General features: G+C 46.1%; 1 protein-coding gene across 1 annotated transcript in view; it reads left to right on the top strand.

Moving 5' to 3' along the window:
• Positions 1 to 24,205, top strand: part of LOC108790533 (C-type lectin domain family 17, member A-like) — a 44,694-nt gene that overhangs the window by 18,162 nt on the left and 2,327 nt on the right. The window contains exons 6-10 of the mRNA XM_018560813.1: positions 3,759 to 3,836; positions 6,580 to 6,633; positions 9,534 to 9,682; positions 12,602 to 12,702; positions 13,464 to 13,573. Of these exons, the coding sequence (XP_018416315.1) occupies positions 3,759 to 3,836; positions 6,580 to 6,633; positions 9,534 to 9,682; positions 12,602 to 12,702; positions 13,464 to 13,573 (492 nt within the window). The remainder of the gene's footprint in view (positions 1 to 3,758; positions 3,837 to 6,579; positions 6,634 to 9,533; positions 9,683 to 12,601; positions 12,703 to 13,463; positions 13,574 to 24,205) is intronic.

Raw genomic sequence — 24,205 nt, 5'->3', positions numbered from 1 at the left:
GGTCCACTGTGCTCGGTTTATCAGGAGTGGTACAAATTGGACAGCCAACCAAGTGTAAGGCAAGTTTGCTCTCATGCATAGCACATGGTTCTTCCCAGTTGTAAATGGACGAAGGTCCACCATTATGACTCTCAACTTAGCCTTTAAATACAGGCACAGTCCCTGCAAGTGAGCTCCTTCTCCCAGAACAGGCTCCTCAGGCCATAGGCTGCCTTCCTCTGGCTCCCTCTACACTCATTTTAGGTATTCCTTCTCCCAATGACCCTAGGCATTGGGTGCAGCCTTCAGCACTCAATTTATCTTTTCTTAGGACAGAGCATATACCGGGGATCCCAGTCCTCCCTGTGAGAACAGAGCCCACATAAGTTCAGAACACTCTCTCTTTCTCCCTTCAGCACCACATCACATAATAAAGTTGTCCAATTGGGTTCTGTTAGATGAATTCTTAAACTTTACTCTAAAAAAGAAAAAAATGCAACGATCTTCTGGAAATCAAACACTTAGAGGGCTACTGGGGTGCTCAATTGGCTCCTCTTGTAGTGGAAACTCCCAGCATGCCTTCACCATCTAGCTCTTTCTCTCATAGGAGGGGCATCGGTCATTGGTTGCTAAGACTCAGTTGGGTGCCATGTGGGTGCTGGTCTAGTTCTGGTAGGACCAGGGACCAGGAATGTGCAGGCAAGGTGCACTGCCAGGAGATTTAGCAGCAGTGCCAAAAGTCCTGCGGCCATTCCATCTTCTGGGACTGAGGAAGCAGGTAGAGGTGGGATGGGAGAGCTATGCGAATGTGCGCCGGTGAGGAGAGAGATAAGCCAGGAGGCATCATCCCTCTTAGGACTTGTAACCATTGTTCCTTGAGAAATCGGAAATCTCCCTTGCCAAAATAAATGTAGTGAAGCATACACACTGGACGGGACTTAATAATGATTTGTGATATGATATTATCTGTGTTTAAAAATGAATACGGCCATTAATAATGGATTTCTATATATTATGATCTCATTTCAGATAACATTATCTCCAATCAAATGTCAGACATAAAACTGAACGGTAACTAAGACTACAGTGTCCTATAAAAACTACACGGCTGATATAGAAAACACAAAGTTGAGCTCCGCCTCCAGGCAGCTATGAAAAATATCATTTATTGCATTTGTTTATTCCTTTACCACTTGCTGACCGCGGTGTTACACCCCCTTCTTGTCCCGGCCATTTTTCAGTATTCTGCGCTGCGGTACTTTGACTGACGTTTATTCCGTCATGCAACGCTGTACTGAAATTAATTTTATACCATTTTTGGGGGACAGATAGAGCTTTCTTTTGGAGCTATTTAATCACCACCGGGTGTGGGGGGGGCTGATTTTTATTTATTACTATATTAAGGAAAAATTACTGAAAATTTTGAAAAAAAAAAGTTTTTTTTAACATTATGCTATAATACAATTATTATTACCCAATTTTATGGTAAAATATAAAAGACGGGGTCACGTCGGGTAAATAGACACCAAACATGTAGAGCTTTAAAATTGCGCGCACCGACGAAATCGCAAAAAACTACAATACCCAAAATTGGCCATAGGCGACGTTGTAAAAGCTTTTACCGCTCATCAGTTTAGTGTCATCAGTGATTGATGGCCCGAGAATTATTGCTCTCACTGCGACATGTAACATGTGCGACATATTGGGCGCAATAGTTGTTTCCGCACGTATGCGCATGTTTGCATGTGTGTATGTATGGGTGGGGACTTAAAAAAAAAATTGTGTTTTTTTTATTCTTTAAATTTTTTTTTGCAACTTCAATTTTTTTTTACAATTTTTTTTTTTGACTTAACTTCATTGTTATCACATAGGGGGATAAGAAAACCCCCCTATGTGATAGCAAAGATATGTGACAGGTCCTCTTTATGGAGACATCAGGAGTCTCCAAGACCCCTAATGTCACCTAGGGACCCCCAAAAAAGCTGAGGAAGCCAGAGATCTGCTTCATCAGCTTCTCTCCAGCGTCTGAAGTTGGAGAGTGACACAAGAATGCGGAAGTGATGTAATATACACCACTTCCGCATTCTGACACCGGAGGGAGATTGTGTACCTTATTTGGGGAAATTTTGGAGGTCTAAACAGACCCCTGATATTTCCCTTTTAAAATAGAAAAAGAGATTGAGGACACAAAGTCCTCAATCTCTTTTTCTGTATCCCCTGTTATCAATGAACAGGAATCCTTTATGAGTGTTCAATGATAACATAGTATGTTTACTATAACCACAATCATGAATGAACAGGAAGTGATGTAGATCACTTCCCATTTATTCATAATTGAGGATATAGCAACCATACCATGTCCTCAATTATCTACAAACACTCAGCAATCACTGATCGCTGAGTGTTTGCACCCGCTCTCCATCCTGACTCACTGACACAGGAGACTGAGCGAGCGGAGCAGGGAGGAGAGCTCAGCCTCCTGTGACAGCGCTGTCTCCACCCCCACACAGCTCTGCCAGACTGTGATAGGAGGCTGAGCGGTGTGGGAGGAGAGACACCGGCCGCTCACAGCGCTCTCCTTCCGCAGCGCTTGGCCGGCTGTCACTTTCTCTCCTCCCCGCTGGGACACAGAGCAGCACCCAGCGGGGAGAAAAGAAATCACGGTTGCGCCGATATATTGAGAGGAAAATGGCACTTTCGGCATTTAGCCAAAAGTGCAATTTTCGGCCGGCGCCCCCCCCTCAGCTCTACGCCCGGGGGCCAGTGCACCGGCTGCCCCCCTGGTTGTTACTCCACTGGTTTTCAGTACATTCCCTATTGTAGCATTACTCAGACTCTATGCTTCTCTTTGCAATGCGTTCCTAGACAGGCTGCTTCATCAATATGTGATGGCAGCAGTCTCCAATCTGGGTCGCCGCATGCCTTACAGTGCACTAGGTAAGAGGCTCCTCAGCCTCCTCCTAGCACAGCACTGTCAGTTCTTGCACCAAGCAGTCATTCAAAATATGCTGCCTAACGCCGAGTGTCAGCTTGAGGTGCGGTGGGCTGGGGCTATGGCCACGAGGGAGCTCCATCCATAAGTGCATTGCTTACAGCTCCCTCGTGTGTCCTGTAAAGGTGCCTGGACCGGAGTGACATCACATTCTGGCTCCCGGCACCTCTACAAGGCACACAAGGGAGCTGTACAAGCAATGCACATATGGATGGAGCTCTGCACACAGCACAGCAGCCCATACTAGACCCCAGGCTGAGGATCCACTCCAGTTTTTGTAATGTATGGAGATTGGGTGGATCTAAAAAAAAAAAATAGAGAAAAAATAATAATTTTGGAATGTGTATGTGAGAATGTCTATGAGTGTGGGAGATTGTGTCTGTGGTTGTGTGTGTCTGTCAGTGTTTTTGGGGGCCCGTTCACACTAGTACAGTGCGTTAATCGCACAGTCCCATGTACTATGCAATCGCACCTACCAGGCGTTCTGGTGAGGGAGCTGCGTTGCCATTCATTTGAACGGAACCCCAAAGCAAAAAATTATTGTCTACACACGCCCGAGGAAATACAATCATAGAAGTATGGAGTGTCAAGTGTGAAAAATGGGAATTCCTACTAGAGGAACAAAGCACTACGGCCCTAGTACATGACCACCTCAATATGACATCATCAATATGACATCATCACTGTATCAGAGCTCTCTGAAGTAGATGTGTTCATGTTTCTCAGGGATTTATGAAATAAATGACTTGCTGCAATTTTTAACTTTTGTGATTTTGTGACTTCATAGTGTCTGCAATCCAGGAGACCGCCGGGACAGACAGAAATAACAGGGCTGAAGACCTGAGACGAGTGAACCAAACGTTTGGTAAGTAAATGACTATTATCTTTCACTTCCATTATTTCAAAGTCGGATCTTGTACATGTAGCAATAATCCACTTAGGAGCTGTTTGGTTTTTAAAGGGCTCTACCTACTGGTGACCTACCCTATAGCTGCACCAAGACACCCACCGACCTACCGATGGTTACAGACTTCAGTCCCTTCAATCCTTCTCTTGCAATTTATTGGCTCAGTTGTCTTAGGGAGAGAGAGTAAGGGGTACAGGATACCCAAACCCAGCAACAAAAATATCCCTCCGCTTATCAGACTTAAGAACTCAGTAATGTCGGGATCCATCCCGGCTGCGGCGATCTCAGTATATAGTGAGCTGTAGCTTGCGGTATACTGAGCTTTGGGTGACGGGTGGACGCTAGTTTGTGTTCTCCTGAGAACTATGGGGAAAAGCCCTGACCCCATAGTTCTCCTTTAAAGGGACCATCCAAGTGCTATTTAATCTTACATAAATTTATGAGTTCACATCCAAGGGTGTGAGGGATCACTAACGGTGGACAATATGTAATTGTTCACATGAGAATGTATTTGGGAAAGAACTTGGAAGGCACATGGCCTTGGGAAACGGGGAAGTAGAAGTTGTAGCATCTGCCAGATCCTCCACCTCAATGCTCAAATTAAACTTCACATCATTGTGCAACAGATATTTAACTTCCCCCCTGCAGCTCTAAGTGGATCCTCTTTAGGATAATTCCCATTTATCCCGCTGACTCTGCAGAAATGTTTTATTTCTGGGTAGTATAACAGGGCACAGTAAAGGGGGGAAGGGCAGGCTTGCCCAAATTTGCTGCCAGGGCCAGTTTACCACTATATGGGATCTGGTTGCTATTTGCCTATCAGAGGGTCCAGTGCATTTTGACATTGAATGCATGCTTCAACCACTTGCTGACCAGGTGTTAAACCCTCTTCCTGTCCCAGACATTGTTTTTAGTATTCAGCGCTGCGGTACTTTGACATTTATTCCGTCATGCAACGCTGTACTGAAACAAATTTTATACCATTTTTTGGGGACAGATAGAGCTTTCTTTTGGTGCTATTTAATCACCACTGGGGGGTTATTTTTTTTTACTATATAACAAAAAAAGTACCCAAACATTTTGACAAAAAAAAAACCTGTTTCCCTATGAAATGTTATGAAACTTTTATTGTCACCCCAAATTTTTAGTAAAAATAGACACCAAACATGTCAAGCCTTAAAATTGTGCGCGCCCGCGAAATCGCAGAAAACGACCACACCCAAAATTCTCCATAGACGACGCTTGCAAAGCTTTTACTGCTCATCAGTTTAGTGTTATCAGTGATTAATGGCCCTAGAATTACGGACGTAAAGAAAAGGTCAGGAATGGGCATTTGTAAGGCTGCATTCACATGGGGCATTCTGGAATTCCTGTGGCAGGAATACCAGGTGGGCCCATTCCTGCACCCCAGGGGGGAGGGGGGGTTGGGGTTCAGGAATTTCGAGGCCCTTCCTCTTTGGAGGAGGACCAAAGCACCCTCGTCTACTTTTTTTGTGTGTTGTGATTTCACAATTCACATGTTTTGTTCACAGGGGAAGTCGTATTATGATGCACGCACTGCGGACTTCAAAACAAAAAAAACGCCCCTTGAGTGGTTGCCCTACTTATGCACATGTTCTTTTGGCTGGTGGGGACTGGGCCCTATGGAGTAGGATCTGGGATTTGGTGGGGCTGTGAATTATCTTGTAGCGCCCACTGCTATGTCGCTACTAAATTTAGTGTATATCTGAACTGTAATCAGTCTGGATGCTGATTTCTCTGAGTTCTGCTGGTTTCCCTGAGTCTGGTGGATTGATTGCTTCCCGCTGTTGCTGGGTTGGGGCCTCAGCATACAGTGAGGGAGGGTTCATCCTCAGACTGTGACTATTCACCTGACTCTGACCAATCCCTGAGCAGGCTGACTCAGAGGTATGGCTGGAGGAAGGTGATAAAGGTTTGGGGACACCTTCCAGAATTCTCTCTCTCCCCTCGGGCCCTCCCTGGGAGGAGGTCTGTGTGATACAGGATGCCTGGCCTAGGCCTCAGCATGTGGCAGATGCTGGGGGCCTAGAGGCCTAAGATACTGCAGACGCCTGGTTTAGGCCTCAGCATGTGGCAGATGCTGGAGATCTAGAGGCCTAAGATACTACAGGATGCCTGGTCTGAGCCTCTGCATGTGGCAGATGCTGGGGGCCCAGAGACCTTAGATGCTACTGGAAAGGAACCTGATGGAAGCTGCTTATTATGGAGTGTCGCAGAGTTGCTGGTGAGAGCTACCGCCTGGAACCCTGTAAGAGATCCCTCACCCTATTCTCAGGTACTTTACTGAAGAGAAGCCAGCTGGTGCACTACAAGTCCAGTGACAGTTCTCCTTCAATGTCCTGGATGTTCTCTGTGCTATTACTTATTGCTGGTCGCTCATACAGACCGTTGTTCTACTGATACAAGCTGTTGCTAAGGGAGAAGACAGAGTCCTCTAAATGGTTACTCAGGTATCCTGCAACCCCAACCCTCTCTCCTAGTTGATGATGTGCAATAAATGCTAAACAGACCCTACGTCTCGAGCCTGTTTCTATCCTGGAGTGTCGGTGTTGCTGGAGCTGAGAAAGGGCGGCCGGTGGCTGGCAAAACAGGTAGGAGAGCCCTAGTTCATATTCAGCGGCTCCTTCGTGGGTGAGCGCTACAATCTATTTGTATTAACTTGATCTAATTTTTCGTTCAGGAAAGGAAATAAACGGCCTCAAATCCGAAATTCTGACCCTGAAAAGAGAAATGGGTAAGTCCTAAGAAAAGAGTAAGCCATGCCTACGTGACTAGATTCCAGAATCTGAGTTGGGCCATACACACATCATTGGCAGAATTCTTCTCTGAGTCTGTAGGACGTTGAGGGACTTTTTATAAATGAAGTCACAGCTCACCCCTAGTGACTGCATCTCATCCTCCATGGCTATGGTTGACCTTCCTTCCAAAAGTGAAATATAAAATGCAAAAAAATATTTCCAGCACTCGAAATCCTCCAAACGAATCCTTTTAGGTGACAAGCATAAAAACTGCACATATTCGCGGGCGCGTTTCTGCGCGACGACGCTTAACATGGAGAATCCCATTATTTCCAATGGTGCCAATTCACACCCTGATCGTGAGCATTTTCAGGTGATATTAAAGTGTTTTTTGTGAGTTTTTTCCCCCCATTTTTTGATGGTTTTCAGGCTTGAGGATTTTTGTCTTAGCCAATGGAAAGCTTGTTACTAGGAGGAGAACACCGATGTTAGGGCCCGTTCACACCAGATGCAGTGCGTTCCGGCCCGATTATGGTCAGAACGCACTGCCTCTCATTGCGGCCTGCTCACTTTTTTGAGGAGCAGGAGGGGGTGTGGGGGGCCATTGAAGTGAATGGCACCGTAGCCACGCCCTCCGGGCCGCAATGCGATCAGGCCACGCGGGATCGCAAGGCACATTATGCCTTTGCGATCAAAATGCTGCAAGCACTATTTTCATTGCAGCGGACCAGACCGGACCGCAGGCATAATGTGCCTTGCGATCCCGTGCGGCCGATCGCATTGCGTGGCTATAGGTCCATTCACTTCAATGGCCCGCCTCGCTCCCTCCCGCCCCACAAAAAATTTGAGCTGGCCGCAATGCGAGGCAGCGCGTTCTGGCCAGAATCGGGCCGGAACGCACTGCATCTGGTGTGAACGGCCCCTTAGGCTTGAAATCTTACCAAAAAACACACGTTACACACATTTTTCAGGTTCTCCAATCGAAGTCTATGGGGCATGATTCCAGCTTAAAAAAAAAACGCATGTACTTTTTCGAGCGGCAGGCGTCAAGCTACAAGCAACACAACGCTCACATATAAATGGGCGCCATTGAAAACAATGGGATTCTACTTGTTTGAACATTGTCTTGAGTGGGGGAAACGAGCAAAAAAATACTCAGGTGTGAATGGAACCAGAGTGTTGTGTTGCTTCAATGCGCTAGACTTGAATGGGAGTGTGAGGGACCTAGGGCTGCAGAGATTTATTCCCCTGGTGAACTTTGTTTGCTGTGTGTATTTTCCGGGTTTATTATTTTATCTAGAGAGAGAGCTTGTCACTATTTGACTTGATTTGAACCATCCGGACTTCCATCTTGTTTGGATACCATCTCTGATAAACGTAATTTTGTGAAGGCAGCAGGCTCTCTGGAGTGGCCATTGTTTAGGTTGATGTGATCAAGCTCTTATCTAATTAAGGACATTAATTTCAAAAAGTGTCTGTGCTTAAGGAATTCCAATGCGGCACCCCGCTGTCTGAGGGAGGGGATTGGCCAAGGTAACACACTGAACTCTTATCTAACTCTGTGAGGTATAAACTCTGTGTGCTTTCTTCAATAAACCAGTTCATGTTTCCACTCCAAAGTCAGTGCTGTCTGATTCTTGGGGTAAGCCCATGCTATATTCAATTGCTTCTGGTTCCAGCACCCAGATAACAGGCTTAAGACGGAGATATCCAGTCGTGGTATCATGGAGTCTGTCACAGGGAGCACCTTAAAAAAGTCTGATACATGTGACCGCTATTTCACGCTAAACCTCTTTCAAACAAGCAGCACAAGTCAATGAAAACTAATATCTAGTCTCTTGATACCCTTAGGGGTCTATTTGTAAACATTTTGCAGAGCCACTGGCCCTGTGAACCTCTGTGGCTGTTCATACTGTTCGAATGGATGAACAAAATGAACATTCTTGTAGAGATTCTTATAAGCCAAATGTATTTTCGAAAGTCATCTTGTAATACCACATTATGGCCACTAGATGGAGTATAGGAAATACATATTCCCTGTGTTCCTCAGCTCCATCTAGTGGCCATAATGAGGTATTACAAGATGACATTTGAAAATACATTCAACTTCTAAAGAAGATTTACAAAAAAGTTCATTTTGTTCACTCTGTTTAGAAGCGCAGAATTACAGTGTGTTGTCATGTGCAGTGGCGTAACAATCACCATAGCGACCCAGGCGGCCGATATGGGGCCCGTGGTACAGGGGGGCCCGGCCAGATGCCGTGCGGGCCCCCTGGGTCGCTATGGCATCCTCTGCTGGTGGCTTTCACTGGCGGCTCTGAAGAAGAATGCGCCGCTGTTCAGATCACTGACAGTAATCTGTGCAGCAGAGCGTTCCTCTCCACAGAGTCAATGAGAGCCAGCAGCGGCGGTGGAGCAGGCTGGACCCGGCAGTGGAGGAGGGGCCCGTGGTCGGCAGCAGGGGAGGAGGCGGGGCCCGCTGACTGAGAAGAAGGCGGGCCCAGCAACGGAGGAGGAGGCGGGGCTCATCAGCGATTGTGCAGGAAGAGGAGGCAGACAAGTAAAGAGTGCGACCAGCCCATCTGAGGGTGACCCTGCAGAGCCCACCATAAAGAGTCTATGGTGGGCTCCGCGGCGTCACCCTCAGGTGGGCTGTGTGGGATCTCAAGTGGGCTCTGCAAGGGGTAGAATCACGGGGCCCCATACAAAATTTTGCTATGGGGCCCTGTGATTTCTAGTTATGCCCCTGGTCATGTGAATCATTTATACCACACATGTTTTACTTCTCAGTTCCTTAGTTTAACAATGTTCTCTCCTCAGTAATATACCTGAGCATTGAGCAATAATATTTCAAGGGTACCCAGATCCCTTACCCTTTGCTTTGTCTTCTATACAGGTCTATGCACTTCCTGTCCAGCTGGTTGGACCCGTGTGGGCCCCACCTGTTATTATCTCTCCACATCCCATAAGACCTGGGATGAGTCAAGGAAAGAATGCGTCAAGTCTGGCTCCAGTCTTCTCATCTTGCCAAAAAAAGAAAAACTGGTAAGATATCACCACTCAGTGTGACCATTTCTTCTATTTCTTGGGGCCTCTATTGGTTAGATATCTGCACTTCAGATGCTGCGACCATTATGAGGATCTCTACTCTCCATGCTGTATTTTTTTATTTGCTGTACAGTATTATTATGGAGAATGAAGCAGGAAGAACCAGAAGACCCAGATTGTGGCAGAAACACCCCAGGGGGGCATGAACAGAGTCAGAAATTATGGCACGGAGCACGTTTGGTGGACCTGCCGATCATTCCTCACCTATGGATACGGGTCTATAGCCTTATCCGTATGCTGATGCCAACACATTTCCATAAAAACCTATGTGAAGCGCTTCTCAACAAAGCCATCACTTCCTTATTCTGGGCCGAGTGTATGCTAGTTTTGGTTTTCTTTTCTTGCCTTGCTCCACTTTTTCCTTCACCATCTCTTCCAGTTTCTTTTCCACTTTACTCTACATGTTTTCCATCCAACGACGGGTTACAACAGAGATCCGAGAACATAAAGGGAGATGAATTGGACATACCATACGAAAGGGCGCAAATGAATTCTGTAGACAGGCGCTCAATTGGAATCCCCAAGGACAGCGCAGAAGAGGCAGACCCAGAGGCTCATGGTGGCAGTGGCGTCACAAGAGGGGTGCGGCCCGCATCCGGGTGTCACCCCCCTCTAAAAAGTCGGGCACTCGGTCATGGACCGTGAGCCCGACAGTGTCAGGAGAGAGGAGGGGACCCGATGGCATAACTCATCCTTGCCAGGTGATCGTCCGCTCCTCTCTCTGCCGGCGTCCACTACCAAGATGACCGCCGGCAGGTATCAATCAGATGGTCGCTCATGCGCGATGACGTCACGCGCACGAGCTATGACGACACGGTGGTGTGTCACCCGGTCTAGAGACTGGGTGACACCTGGCCTCGGGACGCCCCTGCCTGGTGGCAAAGCCTACATGATGATATCAAGGCTGCAGGTCAAATCAAACACTGGGAACCGTCAACAGTGGAAGTCTTTCATTTTGGCCCTATGCTCCTCCATGGAGCAGAATATATAATTACCTAACCATGTTGGGGGAAGAGCTAACACTTTTATTGCATCCCTTTAGACAATCTACAGCCATTCTCTTGTGTCATACTTCTCTATGCTCTGCTCCTATATTCAGGTTCAGTGGCGACTCTAGGAACAATATTTAGGGGGGGCACATAAGATACCACAGTCAGATCTGGGGGGGCACTAATAACTTTCATTGCATGTCGCAACCGATGGGCGCCGAGAGCTGATTTAATTGCGGATGGCATCTGCGCCCTGCAGTTGCGACAGAAGCTGCATACAGCATGTGCTGGTTACTACTTAAACTGGCACGCTGTGTGGAGCTTCTGAGAAGATACGCTATTAGCATAGCGAGGAAGTCGGCTGCGCATTTTGCATCACTCCCGCTACGCTAATAGCGTATCTGGGGGCAAGTGAAAATCTAGGGGGGGCAATTGCCCCCCCTTGCCCCCCTGTAGCGACGCCACTGTTCAGGTTCAACTATGTCAAAACGCTGTGAATACACTTGAAATAATGCTGCTTTATTGGCTTAAAGTGACATTAAACCCTCAGATTTTTTAACATAAAACAATACTGTAATGTGCGCCTTACTGTAATCCATGGTTGTTTCCCTTCTCTTTGCTGCTCTTCCTTAGCAAGAAGCTGTTGTGTGCAATGGTGTGGGTGACATACATGGCCCTTGTTGGAAAACTGTTAAATGTACAAAATCTATTTTGAAGGAGCAGGTCTATATTTTCAATAGACATGTAGGCTGCGGAAAAATTTGGCTCGTTTATTTCCTTATTTGGATCCGAAATTCAATTCGGTTCGGATAAGTTTACGAACGCATATTCGTTAAGACTACCACAGAAACCCATATACAGATATTAATACTAAAGCTGAATCTCCTGTGTCACCCGGTCTCTAGACTGGGTGACACCCCGCCGTATCGTCATCGCGCGTGTGCGTGACGTCACCTCGCGCATGCACGACGTCATCACGCATGCGCGACCATCTGATTAATGCCTGCCGGCGGCCATCTGGGTGATGGACGCTTCTCCCATGTTGCCTTAATGAAAATTCGTATTCAGACCCATTCGGAGGCATTCAACCGAAAAACACATCTGATTGGCCAGAAAAGTCGCATGTCCGATTCAGTTTAGTTTTTGAACAAAATTCGGACATGATCCGAAATTCGAAAACGGAAATTCGGACACTTTCGGATGCATTGGGATTCAGAAATTCGGATGTGTCCGAATGTTCGAATTTCGGAAAATTCGGCCGAAAACAAGACGAATTGCACATGTCTAATTTTTACCCCAAAGAAGAGAATCTAACCAAAACCACAACTTGTGGAATTGGGTGGGTGGGTGCATGGCCGGATTTACTTTCTCTGCTGCCCCAAGGCCAGGTTGCTCAATGCGACCCCCTACCCGCCAAACCCCCGCCCATGGAGAATGGCGGACTTGCAGGCTGCATACAATGTCGCCGAGATCACTTGTACAAAACAAGCGTTGGCTTCCCCGTACATATAGCTCTGTTTGCCCAAAGCAGGGCTAAATGTAGAAAACAACTACCCACTCCGGAATCGGGAGATAGAAATTCCACACCCCTGCTGCCCCGAGGCCGGGCCTTGGTTGGCCTTGTGGGAAATCCGGCCCTGGGTGGGTGGCTGACAGTTGCAAAGATGTCCAGCATGTGTTACTCCATGGATGGGTCACAGTGGTTGGCCACCTTTCTCATCATCTCTTCTCTTTACACTGCTCATATGACATTGATTTGGCTCATTTCTCATTTTTATCATCCTGTTGATAATTAAACTTGCAGTCGGGTTTTCTATCCTCTAAAACATTGGAACTGTTCCTGAAATATCTTCTCTGTCTCTCACAGGAGCCACTGCTGACGATAACCGGCAACAAGAGGTTTTGGATTGGGCTGAGGAAACTCAATGGGCTCTGGAAATGGGTGGATAACACAAACCCCGAATTTACGTGAGTTGTATGCTGTAGTTTCCATGTCATGATTATTATGAATGAATTTACACTCATCTTATCCATATGAAGATTCAGGGATCTTCAGTCTCTGGGTTGTTTGCTTACTTCTGGAGCCACTGAAGGGCTCGCATTTGGTGCTGACCTCTGTTCCATCTACAAACACTGTATGGCGCTCTGACCCCACCTACTGGTAAGCTGGAGAAAAGTACCCAATCAGCCACCTATAAATACTGTCCTCCCCTTTCTGTTATTGCCCGGGTATAGGTTTTGCCTTCTGCGACCTGGTTGTGCCTGTCTTCTGTGTTATTGGATTCAAGAGCTCAGCCTCCTGTGACAGCAATGGCAGCTGTCTCCGCCCCCACACCGCCGCTCTCCTGATCTGTGATAGTTTCTCTCCTCCCTACTGGGACACAGAGCAGCACCCAGCGGGGTGGAGAGAAAGAACGGATGCACCGCTATTTCGGGCAAAAAATGGTACTTTCGTCATTTTGCCAAAAGTGCCATTTTCGGACGATATTTTTCGGCAGCCGATATAACTGTGCGTCCCTACTTTCTACCTCTGTTTGGCTAACACAACTTTGTATCTGGATTGTTTTGTAAAGCATACATGGGCAATAATTGCAAAATACATACAGCTAGTAGACCTTTTCTGGCCAACTGAACAAAGGGTATCAACAATCTTTTTGAAAATACAAAACTTTAACAAACGTATACACAGGCTTGTGCTCCACTTCTAACAATTTCCATCTTGTCTCCAGGAGCTGGAATAGTGGGGAACCAAACAACTATGACCGTCGAGAGCACTGTACAGAGATGATAGCAGGAGGATGGAATGACTTGGACTGCAGCAACACCATAGACTACATCTGTGAGAGAGCGGCAGGCTGCTGAGATACTACTACGTCCCGCTAGCCATTGGACTCTCGTCTATAACTATAGCTGTTAGAGTCCAACTGAACTTTCAGCTAAATTAATTTAAGGAGCATCAAAACAAAAGGTGTTCAATGCCTTACTGTCCCTTTTCATTCAGGAGTAGAAAAGCCTGTCCTCTGCCAGAAGCAGAAGAGCGGGATCCTTGCTCAATATGTGGAAGCAGTGGTCTCTTTGCAGAGGTCTGACACACCCCTTACTAAGTCAGACTTACACCTAGGCAACCAGCAAAGCTCAAGCATACTTGTACAGTTTGTTTTACCCCTGCAATGGTGACACCCGGGTGCGGGTCGCACCCCCGCACCTCCCTTGTGATGCCACTATCTGGGAGCCTCAGCTTTAGTAATATATGTATATGGCTCCCAGACCCGAATGGCATTCGGGACCTGATTTTCCGAATTGCATTTGGGAGCTCCCCAATGCCATTCGGGTCTGAGAGCCATATACATATATTACTAAAGCTGAGGCTCCCAGACCCGAATGGCATTCAGGAGCTCCCAAATGCAATTCGGATCTTGAATGCCATTTGGGTCTAGGAACCTCAGCTTTAGTATTATATGTATATACTGTATATGGCTCCCATGTTGCCGTAATGAAAATTCGTATTCAGACCCATTCGGATACAATAAACCGAAAAACACATCTGATTGGCCAGAAAAGTCACATGTCCGATTCAGTTTAGTTTTTGAACAAAATTCGGACAGGATCCGAAATTGGGAAACGGAAATTCGGACACTTTCGGACGCATTGGGATTCAGAAATACGGATGTGTCCGAATGTTCGAAGGCAACCGGCAAAGCTCACCTAGCCAACCAATCAAAGCTCAAGCATACTTGTACAGTTTGTTTTAATAAGTAAGCAGCCTTAAAAAGCCCCTCACCTGCCAGCATGCTGCAGAGTCGGGCCCTTGCTCTCTTTATGTGGAAGCAGTGGTTCCTCTGCAGAGGTCCAACATATCATGGAGCATTAGCTTTGCTAATTGGAGAGGCCTAGCTGTTACTCAACAGGGAACATGTTGTACCTGTGCAGGGAGACCGCTGCTTAGATAGCAAGTGCCCTTTGCAATTTGCTGGCAGGGGCCAGGCTTTTCTACGCTGTGGTAATCGGTAGGACTTTGCATACCTTTTAGCCAATCGAACTGGGCTTTAAATAAAAGATTGCTAATAATGGGAACTCATTCACTGGAAACCTATGATGCAATAACAAACAAATTGAATGACCTTACTACTAGATTCTTGGCAGGTTGTTCCCCACATGCGACAGAGTAAACCACATCAACTGCCGGAAGGGAGGGAAGTGTGGAGCAACCGCATGTAGCTTGCACTGCTTCTCCCAGAGGGAGGGTGTTCCATCTACTAGAGTAACATATTACTTTGCATCCATGTTGGGAACATTCACCCACTTCAACTGCTACCTACTTTGAGTTTTAAGCTTCCTGAACTTCTCCATGGTGATTCTGGATGACTACAGATCGCAGGAAGAGCCCTAAGGGGCTAATGTACAGTATGAAAAGTCTGCTAACAGGGAAATTTCCACAATGTGAACTAGGAACTGGAAAAGGCAGAGAGTGTATGTAAATCCTAAAAATGAACTTGTCTTTTTACCTCCCTGTTGCTCTGTTGATTATTCCATTGAAAGCATTTGGTTATTATAGCAGTTCAATAACTGCAAAAAATTAAAATACCTGTTGATCCTGACAGAGGTCCAGTGCTGTCCTGTGCACCCTGCAGTGTTATCTCAAACAATGATGTCAGGAAGTATATTAGGATTAGAGAACATCACCCCATATGTTATGGAGAAGAGTTGAGGGTGAGGTGTTCTGTACTAGGGTGACAACGCTGCTCTTCCAAACATACAATGCAGTGTGGGAGCGCTGTCACCCTCAAACAGATAGGGTGGGCTATATTAATATATGATAGGCCTATGTTAATATCAGATAGGTCTATATTGATACAAAGTAGATCTATATTCATATCGTTTTATATTGGAAGAGAGGTCTACATTGATACAAGATGGGTCTATGTTGATACAAGATGGGTCTATGTTGATACAAGATGGGTCTATGCTGATACAAGATGGGTCTATGTTGATACAAGATGGGTCTATGCTGATACAAGATGGGTCTATATTGATACAAGATGGGTCTATGCTGATACAAGATGGGTCTATGCTGATTCAAGACGGGTCTATGCTGATACAAGATGGGTCTATGCTGATACAAGTTGGGTCTATGCTGATACAAGATGGGTCTATATTGATACAAGATGGGTCTATATTGATACAAGATGGGTCTATGCTGATACAAGATGGGTCTATGCTGATACAAGATGGGTCTATGCCGATACAAGATTGGTCTATATTGATACAAGATGGATCTATATTGATATAAGATGGATCTATATTGATACAAGATGGATCTATGTTGTTAAAATAGTAGAAAGTTCACTTTGAAGAGATCATATCAGGTTTGTAACCAGATCAAAAGACCAGTGCCCCCCAAGAGAAGAGGAATTATACTCACCTCACCATCAGCCTATGACCTCCCCTTCACATCAGGGTTGCAGCTTTCGTCAGTCACTTCCACATTTGACACTTCCAGGAGTGTCCGATTCCGGAGTCCCCCAGTGCACATTGGTTCTTTCCTCCAACCCCTACATCATGAGTAGCGGCATAGGAATAAGATTAAGGTATAAGGTCTATATTGATACAAACTAGGTCTATATTGATACAAACTAGGTCTATATTGATACAAGGTAGGTCTATATTGATGTATGATAGGTCTTTAGTGATACAAGATAGGTCTATAGTGATACATGATAGGTCTATATTGATGTATGATAGGTCTATAGTGATACATGATAGGTCTATATTGATACTAGATAGGTCTATATTGATTAAAGAGTTGATACAAGATGGGTCTATGCTGATACAAGATGGGTCTATATTGATACAAGATGGGTCTATGCTGATACAAGATGGGTCTATATTGATACAAGATGGGTCTATGCTGATACAAGATGGGTCTATGCTGATACAAGATGGGTCTATGCTGATACAAGATGGGTCTATGCTGATACAAGATGGGTCTATGCTGATACAAGATGGGTCTATATTGATACAAGATGGGTCTATGCTGATACAAGATGGGTCTATGCTGATACAAGATGGGTCTATATTGATACAAGATGGGTCTATGCTGATACAAGATGGGTCTATGCTGATACAAGATGGGTCTATGCCGATACAAGATTGGTCTATATTGATACAAGATGGATCTATATTGATATAAGATGGATCTATATTGATACAAGATGGATCTATATTGATATAAGATGGATCTATATTGATACAAGATGGATCTATGTTGTTAAAATAGTAGAAAGTTCACTTTGAAGAGATCATATCAGGTTTGTAACCAGATCAAAAGACCAGTGCCCCCCAAGAGAAGAGGAATTATACTCACCTCACCATCAGCCTATGACCTCCCCTTCACATCAGGGTTGCAGCTTTCGTCAGTCACTTCCACATTTGACACTTCCAGGAGTGTCCGATTCCGGAGTCCCCCAGTGCACATTGGTTCTTTCCTCCAACCCCTACATCATGAGTAGCGGCATAGGAATAAGATTAAGGTATAAGGTCTATATTGATACAAACTAGGTCTATATTGATACAAACTAGGTCTATATTGATACAAGGTAGGTCTATATTGATGTATGATAGGTCTTTAGTGATACAAGATAGGTCTATAGTGATACATGATAGGTCTATATTGATGTATGATAGGTCTATAGTGATACATGATAGGTCTATATTGATACTAGATAGGTCTATATTGATTAAAGAGGCATCTATATTGATATAAGGTAGGTCTATATTGATACAAACTAGGTCTATATTGATACAAGGTAGGTCTATATTGATACAAGGTAGGTCTATATTGATGTATGATAGGTCTTTAGTGATACAAGATAGGTCTATAGTGATACATGATAGGTCTATATTGATGTATGATAGGTCTTTAGTGATACAAGGTAGGTCTTTAGTGATACATGATAGGTCTATATTGTAACATCATCAGTGGAAAGTTGTTCACTTTAAAGAAACCAGTGCCCTGCAAAAGAAGAGGAATTATACCCACCTCACCACCAGCCCATGACCTGCATTTCACTCCAGCCTTTCAACCTTTGTCAGCCACAACATTTGACACTTCCAGAAGTGTCCCCCAGTGCATGTTGGTTCCTTCCTCCAACCCCTACATCACTTCAGGAGTAGTGACATAAGGGACATAGGGGTAAGAGTGATGTATTAACTTGCAAAGGGAACAAAGAGATGTTGACACCAAAGAGCAAATTATTTTCTATTGGACTGTATTGTGATCAGAGATACTGAAGATGACAACTTTCTAGATTTTGATCTCATCTGGGGTCAGTTTGACATTAGTTTGTTGTTTGTTTTTAATTTTCCATACAAATCAATGTGAATGCAGAGCAAGAGAATATTGAATGCGACACGAGCACATGACAGTGCACACAAATGGATCAAAAACCGATCTCAAATGCCCATATGCACATCTGTCGAAAAAATGCGTTTCTGTATGTAAGTCTCGTCTCTTCTGCATTGTTTGGAAGATGTGAACCTCGGCCATGGAACACTGGAAGCTTGCTTAGAGGTTTTTTTGCCTGAGTTAGCTATGATACCACATCTGAACTATTGCTTTTTTCATGTAAATAAACCCAAATATGAGAAATGAAAGGATACAATTTATAATAAATGTATAAAATATTGGAAATACAATGGAAATGTATTATTTTATTGATGAGCCTCAGAGCCTGTCCTAAAGGCTCACTACCACTCTCCATCAGATGTTCAGGTCTCCTGTGTTGATAGGGGGGCATGCATTTTTAATGGTGGAGTTCTGTTTTTTGTTTGTTCTATCCACATCAACTAAAAGACCTTTCAGTGTTTGTAGTATTGAAAATAGACCAAGATGGTATTGTTACATTATAGCAAGTTCAAGTGTACTTTATGTAAGAATGTATATACATAGGGGAATATTTCTAGTTATCTTGGCCTGCGTAAATCCATCTGCAACCTCTGACATTTACTAGGTATTTGCGCACACATTTGGGGGTGTTATAAACTTTCTTGGCAGCGGGTAAAGGGTGCGAATGTCTTATAAGGGCTCATTCACAAAGGCATGCACATCCACATGGTGTGCACGCTGGTACAGAGATTTGCTTCCGGGAGGGACAGGTGCTGCGTGTAATTGCGTGCAGCCACCTGTGCCTCCCCGACTTGAACCAGCACATCTGTCCAGGTCCGGGTGCCTGCACTTGGATGCAGACACTATAGTGCATCCTGGTGCCATCTCTTCCCAAGGTAAGAGACACACACGCACCTGGCCATCCACATAACCTAAAAGAATACGTGATTCCAGGGGCGTAACTAGAAATCACAGGGCTCCATAGCAAAATGTTGGATGAGGCCCTGTGATTTCCAGGTACACCCCTTGCAGAGCCCATCTGAGATTCCACACAGCCTACCTGAGAGTGTCCCTGCAGAGCCCACTATAGACTCTCTATGGTGGGCTCTGCAGGGTTTCAGGTGGGCTGGTCACACCCCTTACCTGTCAGCCCCCATCCGCCTCCTCCTCCACGGTCGCTGGTGTGCCCCGCCTCCTCCGTCACCAGGCCCCACCTCCTCCTTCGCTACCGACCCCCGCCTCCTCCTCCACTGCTGGGTCCAGCCTCCTCCTCCACCGCTGCTGGCTGTCACTGACTCAGCAGCGGCTGTGGAGAGGAACAGGGATCTGAACAGCGGCGCGTTCCTTTTCACAGCCGCCAGTGACAGCCAGCAGCATGAGATGCCATAGCGACCCAGGCGGCCTGCGCGGCATTAGGGGATGTCCTGGTCGGGCCCCCCTGTGCCCCCGGCCGGCCCCAAAGCGGCCGCCTGGGTCGCAATAGCGATTGTTATGCCACTGCGTGATTCATCAGGCCAGGCCACCTTCTTCCATTGCTGTGTAGTCCAGTTCTGATGCTCACGCACCCTTTGTAGGCACTTTTGTTGGTGCACACGAGTCAGCATGGGCACCCTGACCGATCTGCAGCTATGCAAGCCCATACTCAACCAACTGTGATGCTCTGTGTGTTCAGACACCTTTCTATTAGAACCAGCAGTAACCCTTTCACCAATTTGGGCATAAGTAGCTCTTCTATTGGATCGGACTACACGGGCCAGCCTTCGCCCCGAACCCCACGTGCATCTCTTCTCCTCCCTTCTCAGAAATTTGATAGACAGCTGCAGCAGCCCCTTGCTCCCCTACCTTCAGCATCCCCTTCTACAACCCAGTGAAGAGATGCAGAGTGTCCTGGAGCTGGCGGCGATGAAAAATACTATAGGTAAGTGCTTGGGGACAGGGTGGGGCATGGAAAGTTAACGGGGCTTCTTTATTTTAAAGCGGACCTTTACACTCAAAAATCAAATTCTACCAATGCATTCTATATATGATGATCAATAATAACATAGACATGTCAGGTGTAAAATGCTGTGATTGTGAAATACTGAGATGATGTGCATGGTCACATGTCCTAGTTACATGTCTAGTCACATGTACCAGAAATCCAGGAAGTAAAAGGAGAGCAAGTAATCTGCCCTTAGTAAACATGTCAGAAAACTGGGAAAGAAAAGAGAGATCTTGTTACATTCTTTGTAGTTAAGGAACGCCAATGCCGTCCCCTCCGTCTTATATTTTATAAATGTCGCTCTCTTGTCCTTGACGTGTTGTTTTACAGTTTTATTAAACCATATTGGTTTAGTCTTTGATCTTTTATTTTTGCTCCCTAAAGGTATACACTTTGAAGGTGTCTGTTGTTATTTTCAAGATCTGGGTAAAGGTCCGCTTTAATGAAGAGGATGCATTAAAAGAGAACTATGGGGTAAGTGTTTTTCCCCATAGTTCTCTTTAGGGTCACGGGAGGACAACTACTAACCTCCTCCCATGACCCAAAGCTTAGTATATAGCGGACCATTGCCCGCAATATACTGAGAGCGCCGCAGCTTGGATGGATCCTGACATTACTGTCTAGATCCACCTAGCTGCGTGAGTGACAGCTGGCTCTGCCTATCTAGAGGCAGAGCCAGCTGTACCCGCCCCCTCCCCCGTCCGTTCCTCCCCTCAGTGCTGGAGGATTGGGGGGGGGGGGGAATCCCTGCAGGGAGCCGTGACTGACAGTCACCACTCTCTGCAGGGAGATGATCAGAAAGTGAGCGAGCGACGGAATGTGTTCACTCACTTGCCGATCAATAGCGCTGACCTGTGACAGTTTCTTTGTCACAGGTCGGCTCTAACTATGAGGATGAGTGGAAATCACTCACTTCATAGTTCTCCTTTAAGGTACAAAACACATAACATGTAGGATTACTTTCAAACCCAAAAGCACTTTCAGTTTAAATCAACAAAATACTTTCCAGGCACATCAAAACAGAAGCTGTGGAAAGCCTTAGGCCTCATTCACACACACAACGCAAGCAAAATTGTATATTGCGTAAATACGCGTCTATGCGCGTACATACACGAGCGTCTATGCGCGTATGTGCGTGCACTATTTGCATTCCCAGAATGCATCATTCCTAATAGAAATTTTCATGAACTGTATGCACATACGAGCATGCATATGCGCATAAAATACGCAGAAATACGTTGCTCGGACGCATCTCGGTTCCATTCTGTTTTTGCGCATTTTTACGCTGCGCAAATATACGGCTCCATACGCAGCTGTGTATGGAGCCATTTATTTGCATATGTTGCATATGGTGCAATACGCATGTAGCGCTACCCCCGTAGGAGCCGCTGGTAGTAACGGGATCTTTCTGTCCCGCTACACCAGTGGTTCTCAACCTGTGGGTCGGGACCCCCTCGGGGGTCGAATGACGATTTGCCAGGGGTCGCCTAGTGGCTCTTGGCCGCCGGGAGAGAAACACTTTCTCCCGGTGTTTTGAAACTGTGTCTCCCTGACCTTTCTCTGCTCTGTTTTTGTTTTTTAAATCGGGGGCCGCCGTAAGTCAGAAAAAAAACAACCCACCATAGGAATGCATAGCTAGATTCCTATTGGCTATTTTACTTTGCAAAAGCCAATGGCAAACTAGCTATTGCACCCGCCCTCTGATGCTGCCAATCAGCAGAGGGGGACCTGAAGTTCTCCATCCGGTCCCCTTCTAGTGATTGACAGCAGCAGAGGGCGGGTGCAATATGTAATGTATTCAAGCATCGTCTAGGGTTTCCTGGGACACATCACCGCTCGTCTAGGGTTTCCTGGGACACATCACCGCTCGTCTAGGGTTTCCTGGGACACATCACCGCTCGTCTAGGGTTTCCTGGGACACATCACCGCTCGTCTAGGGTTTCCTGGGACACATCACCGCTCGTCTAGGGTTTCCTGGGACACATCACCGCTCGTCTAGGGTTTCCTGGGACACATCACCGCTCGTCTAGGGTTTCCTGGGACACATCACCGCTCGTCTAGGGTTTCCTGGGACACATCACCGCTCGTCTAGGGTTTCCTGGGACACATCACCACTCTTCTAGGGTCATCTGGGGTCTCCGTCACGATCTCCGCTGGCTCCACACAGCTGGGCTGACTCGGTCACTCCAGTGGCCGGATCGGCTACACGACCAGGCAGCGATACTTCCGCCGATGACGCGTCACTAGGCCTCGGTGTAGGCACTTAATTTCCGTCTCTTCTGTTGCTGGCAACCGGCAATAGTCCTTATACACCGTGGTCCAGAGCCTGTGTGTCCCGGTCTGTCAGAAGCGACCACACAGCTCTATTCCAGGCCGTCTCAATCCACATTCTCTCACAAAGATCTCGACAACTCAGGTCCCGGTCCCAGACTGAGCGCGCTCGGTAGCTGCAGCCCCTAGTCCCCCTGCTTCCTCTCGCACAGCACCCTGGGTGATGTAGTTCTCAATGTCCTTTCAGCAATGTATCCATATCTGCTCTGTACTACAATCTCCGCAAGTCTCCGCCTTTTCTTCCACACAGAGGCATTTAACTGTTCATAGTCAGAATCCACATCTCATAGTAGCACATGTATATAACTATATAGGGGCTACACGCACATATGGGCGTAAATGCGAATGAGGCCTAACAGTTGCTTTTCTATACAATGTAGCCACATGCTGAGTAGAAAAGCCCGTCCGCTGCCAGCATGCTGCAGAGAAGGAGCCTTTCCCTGTGTGGAAGCAGCAGCCTCTCTGCTGACTGTGGCTGCTTTCTAAAGCACATAAACTATAAGACTTGGAACACCTTTTGTTTTGTTGCACCCTGAATGTATTTAATCTTCAGCTGAAGATCTGGTTGGGCTTTGTGGTTTGTTATATACACAGTGACGAGGACGCTTTATTATACAGCTAGGTGTTGGATGATGGTGGAAAAGCAGTCCCATGTTTCCTCATTGCGAAACCCAACTTCACACAAAGCACTGGCATCCTGTAGTAATAAAAAAATACAATAACCGATGACAGGAATGCCAGGAATGCCTTCAAAACAAGCTGAGCGCCTCGAATAGACGAGTCATCATCTTCGGGAAGGTTTCCGCTTACACAACAAGATTCAATAATCAAGAATGAAGAACCTCTTTCCGATGATCGGTGGAGGTCAAACTTCCACACCCAGCGCATGGCCTCCAGTTATAAAGGGACACTAAACTCCGGAGTTAAACCTTAAAAATACATTCAGGTATCTCAACTCTGAACAACAATGTATCTTATTTGTAGATCCTCCAATCATCTCTGAATTGGTGCTGACACTGTCCTTCCTTCTGGAGGGGGGCTACTTCTGTTCTCCATGGTCCCTGTGTGTCTTGTAAAGTAGTCACCGCTCCAAGCTCGCTCCCAGGATGGACTACAATCTCAATACAAATTGGAAAATTAAACGTGAGATTGTAGTCCTGGGAGCGAGCTTGGATATGGCTCCTACATTTAAAAAAACATTTAATTTTTCTGTGTAGATTGTTGTAAAATTGATTGTATAGTAGCCAGCGCTCCAAGCTCTTTATACTAAAGTGACACTAAACTCCGGAGTTAAACCTTAAAAATACATTCCAGTACCTTAACTAGTAACAAAATGTAACTTTTATATCACTTATATATTTATATCACTCGGCTGTAGATCCAGGGCCGGTGCAAGGATTTTTGCCAACTCAGGCGAAGGTGCATTTTGCCGCCCCCCGGCGCGCACACTATACACTAATGCAGAATACCAGCAGTTACAGAGGACTACAAATCCCAGCAATAATACATTATACAGGCTGCTTAATATATTATTGCTGGGATTTGGTGTTCATCTATAGCTGTGTTCTGCAGTGTGCCGCTTTTTTTTTTTAAAAACAGGAAACTTTAAAACAGGTCCCCCTTACCTGTTTCTGAACCCTTGGAAGTCGCGGCGGCAGCTCTGCGGGCGTGTGTCCGGCCTGTGTGGTGAGCGCGGTGTACGCAGCGTAACTCGTGTATGGAGCTGCGAACAGGAGGGCGGGAGAGGGGAGCGGGAAATTTAAATTTTTGCGGAC

This window comes from Nanorana parkeri, unplaced genomic scaffold (assembly GCF_000935625.1).
Source record: "Nanorana parkeri isolate BGI_ZX_2015 unplaced genomic scaffold, ASM93562v1 scaffold479, whole genome shotgun sequence".
Lineage (NCBI taxonomy): Eukaryota > Metazoa > Chordata > Amphibia > Anura > Dicroglossidae > Nanorana > Nanorana parkeri.
The sequence above is the reverse complement of the archived record's forward strand: the minus strand, read 5'-3'. Positions and strand labels throughout refer to the sequence as shown.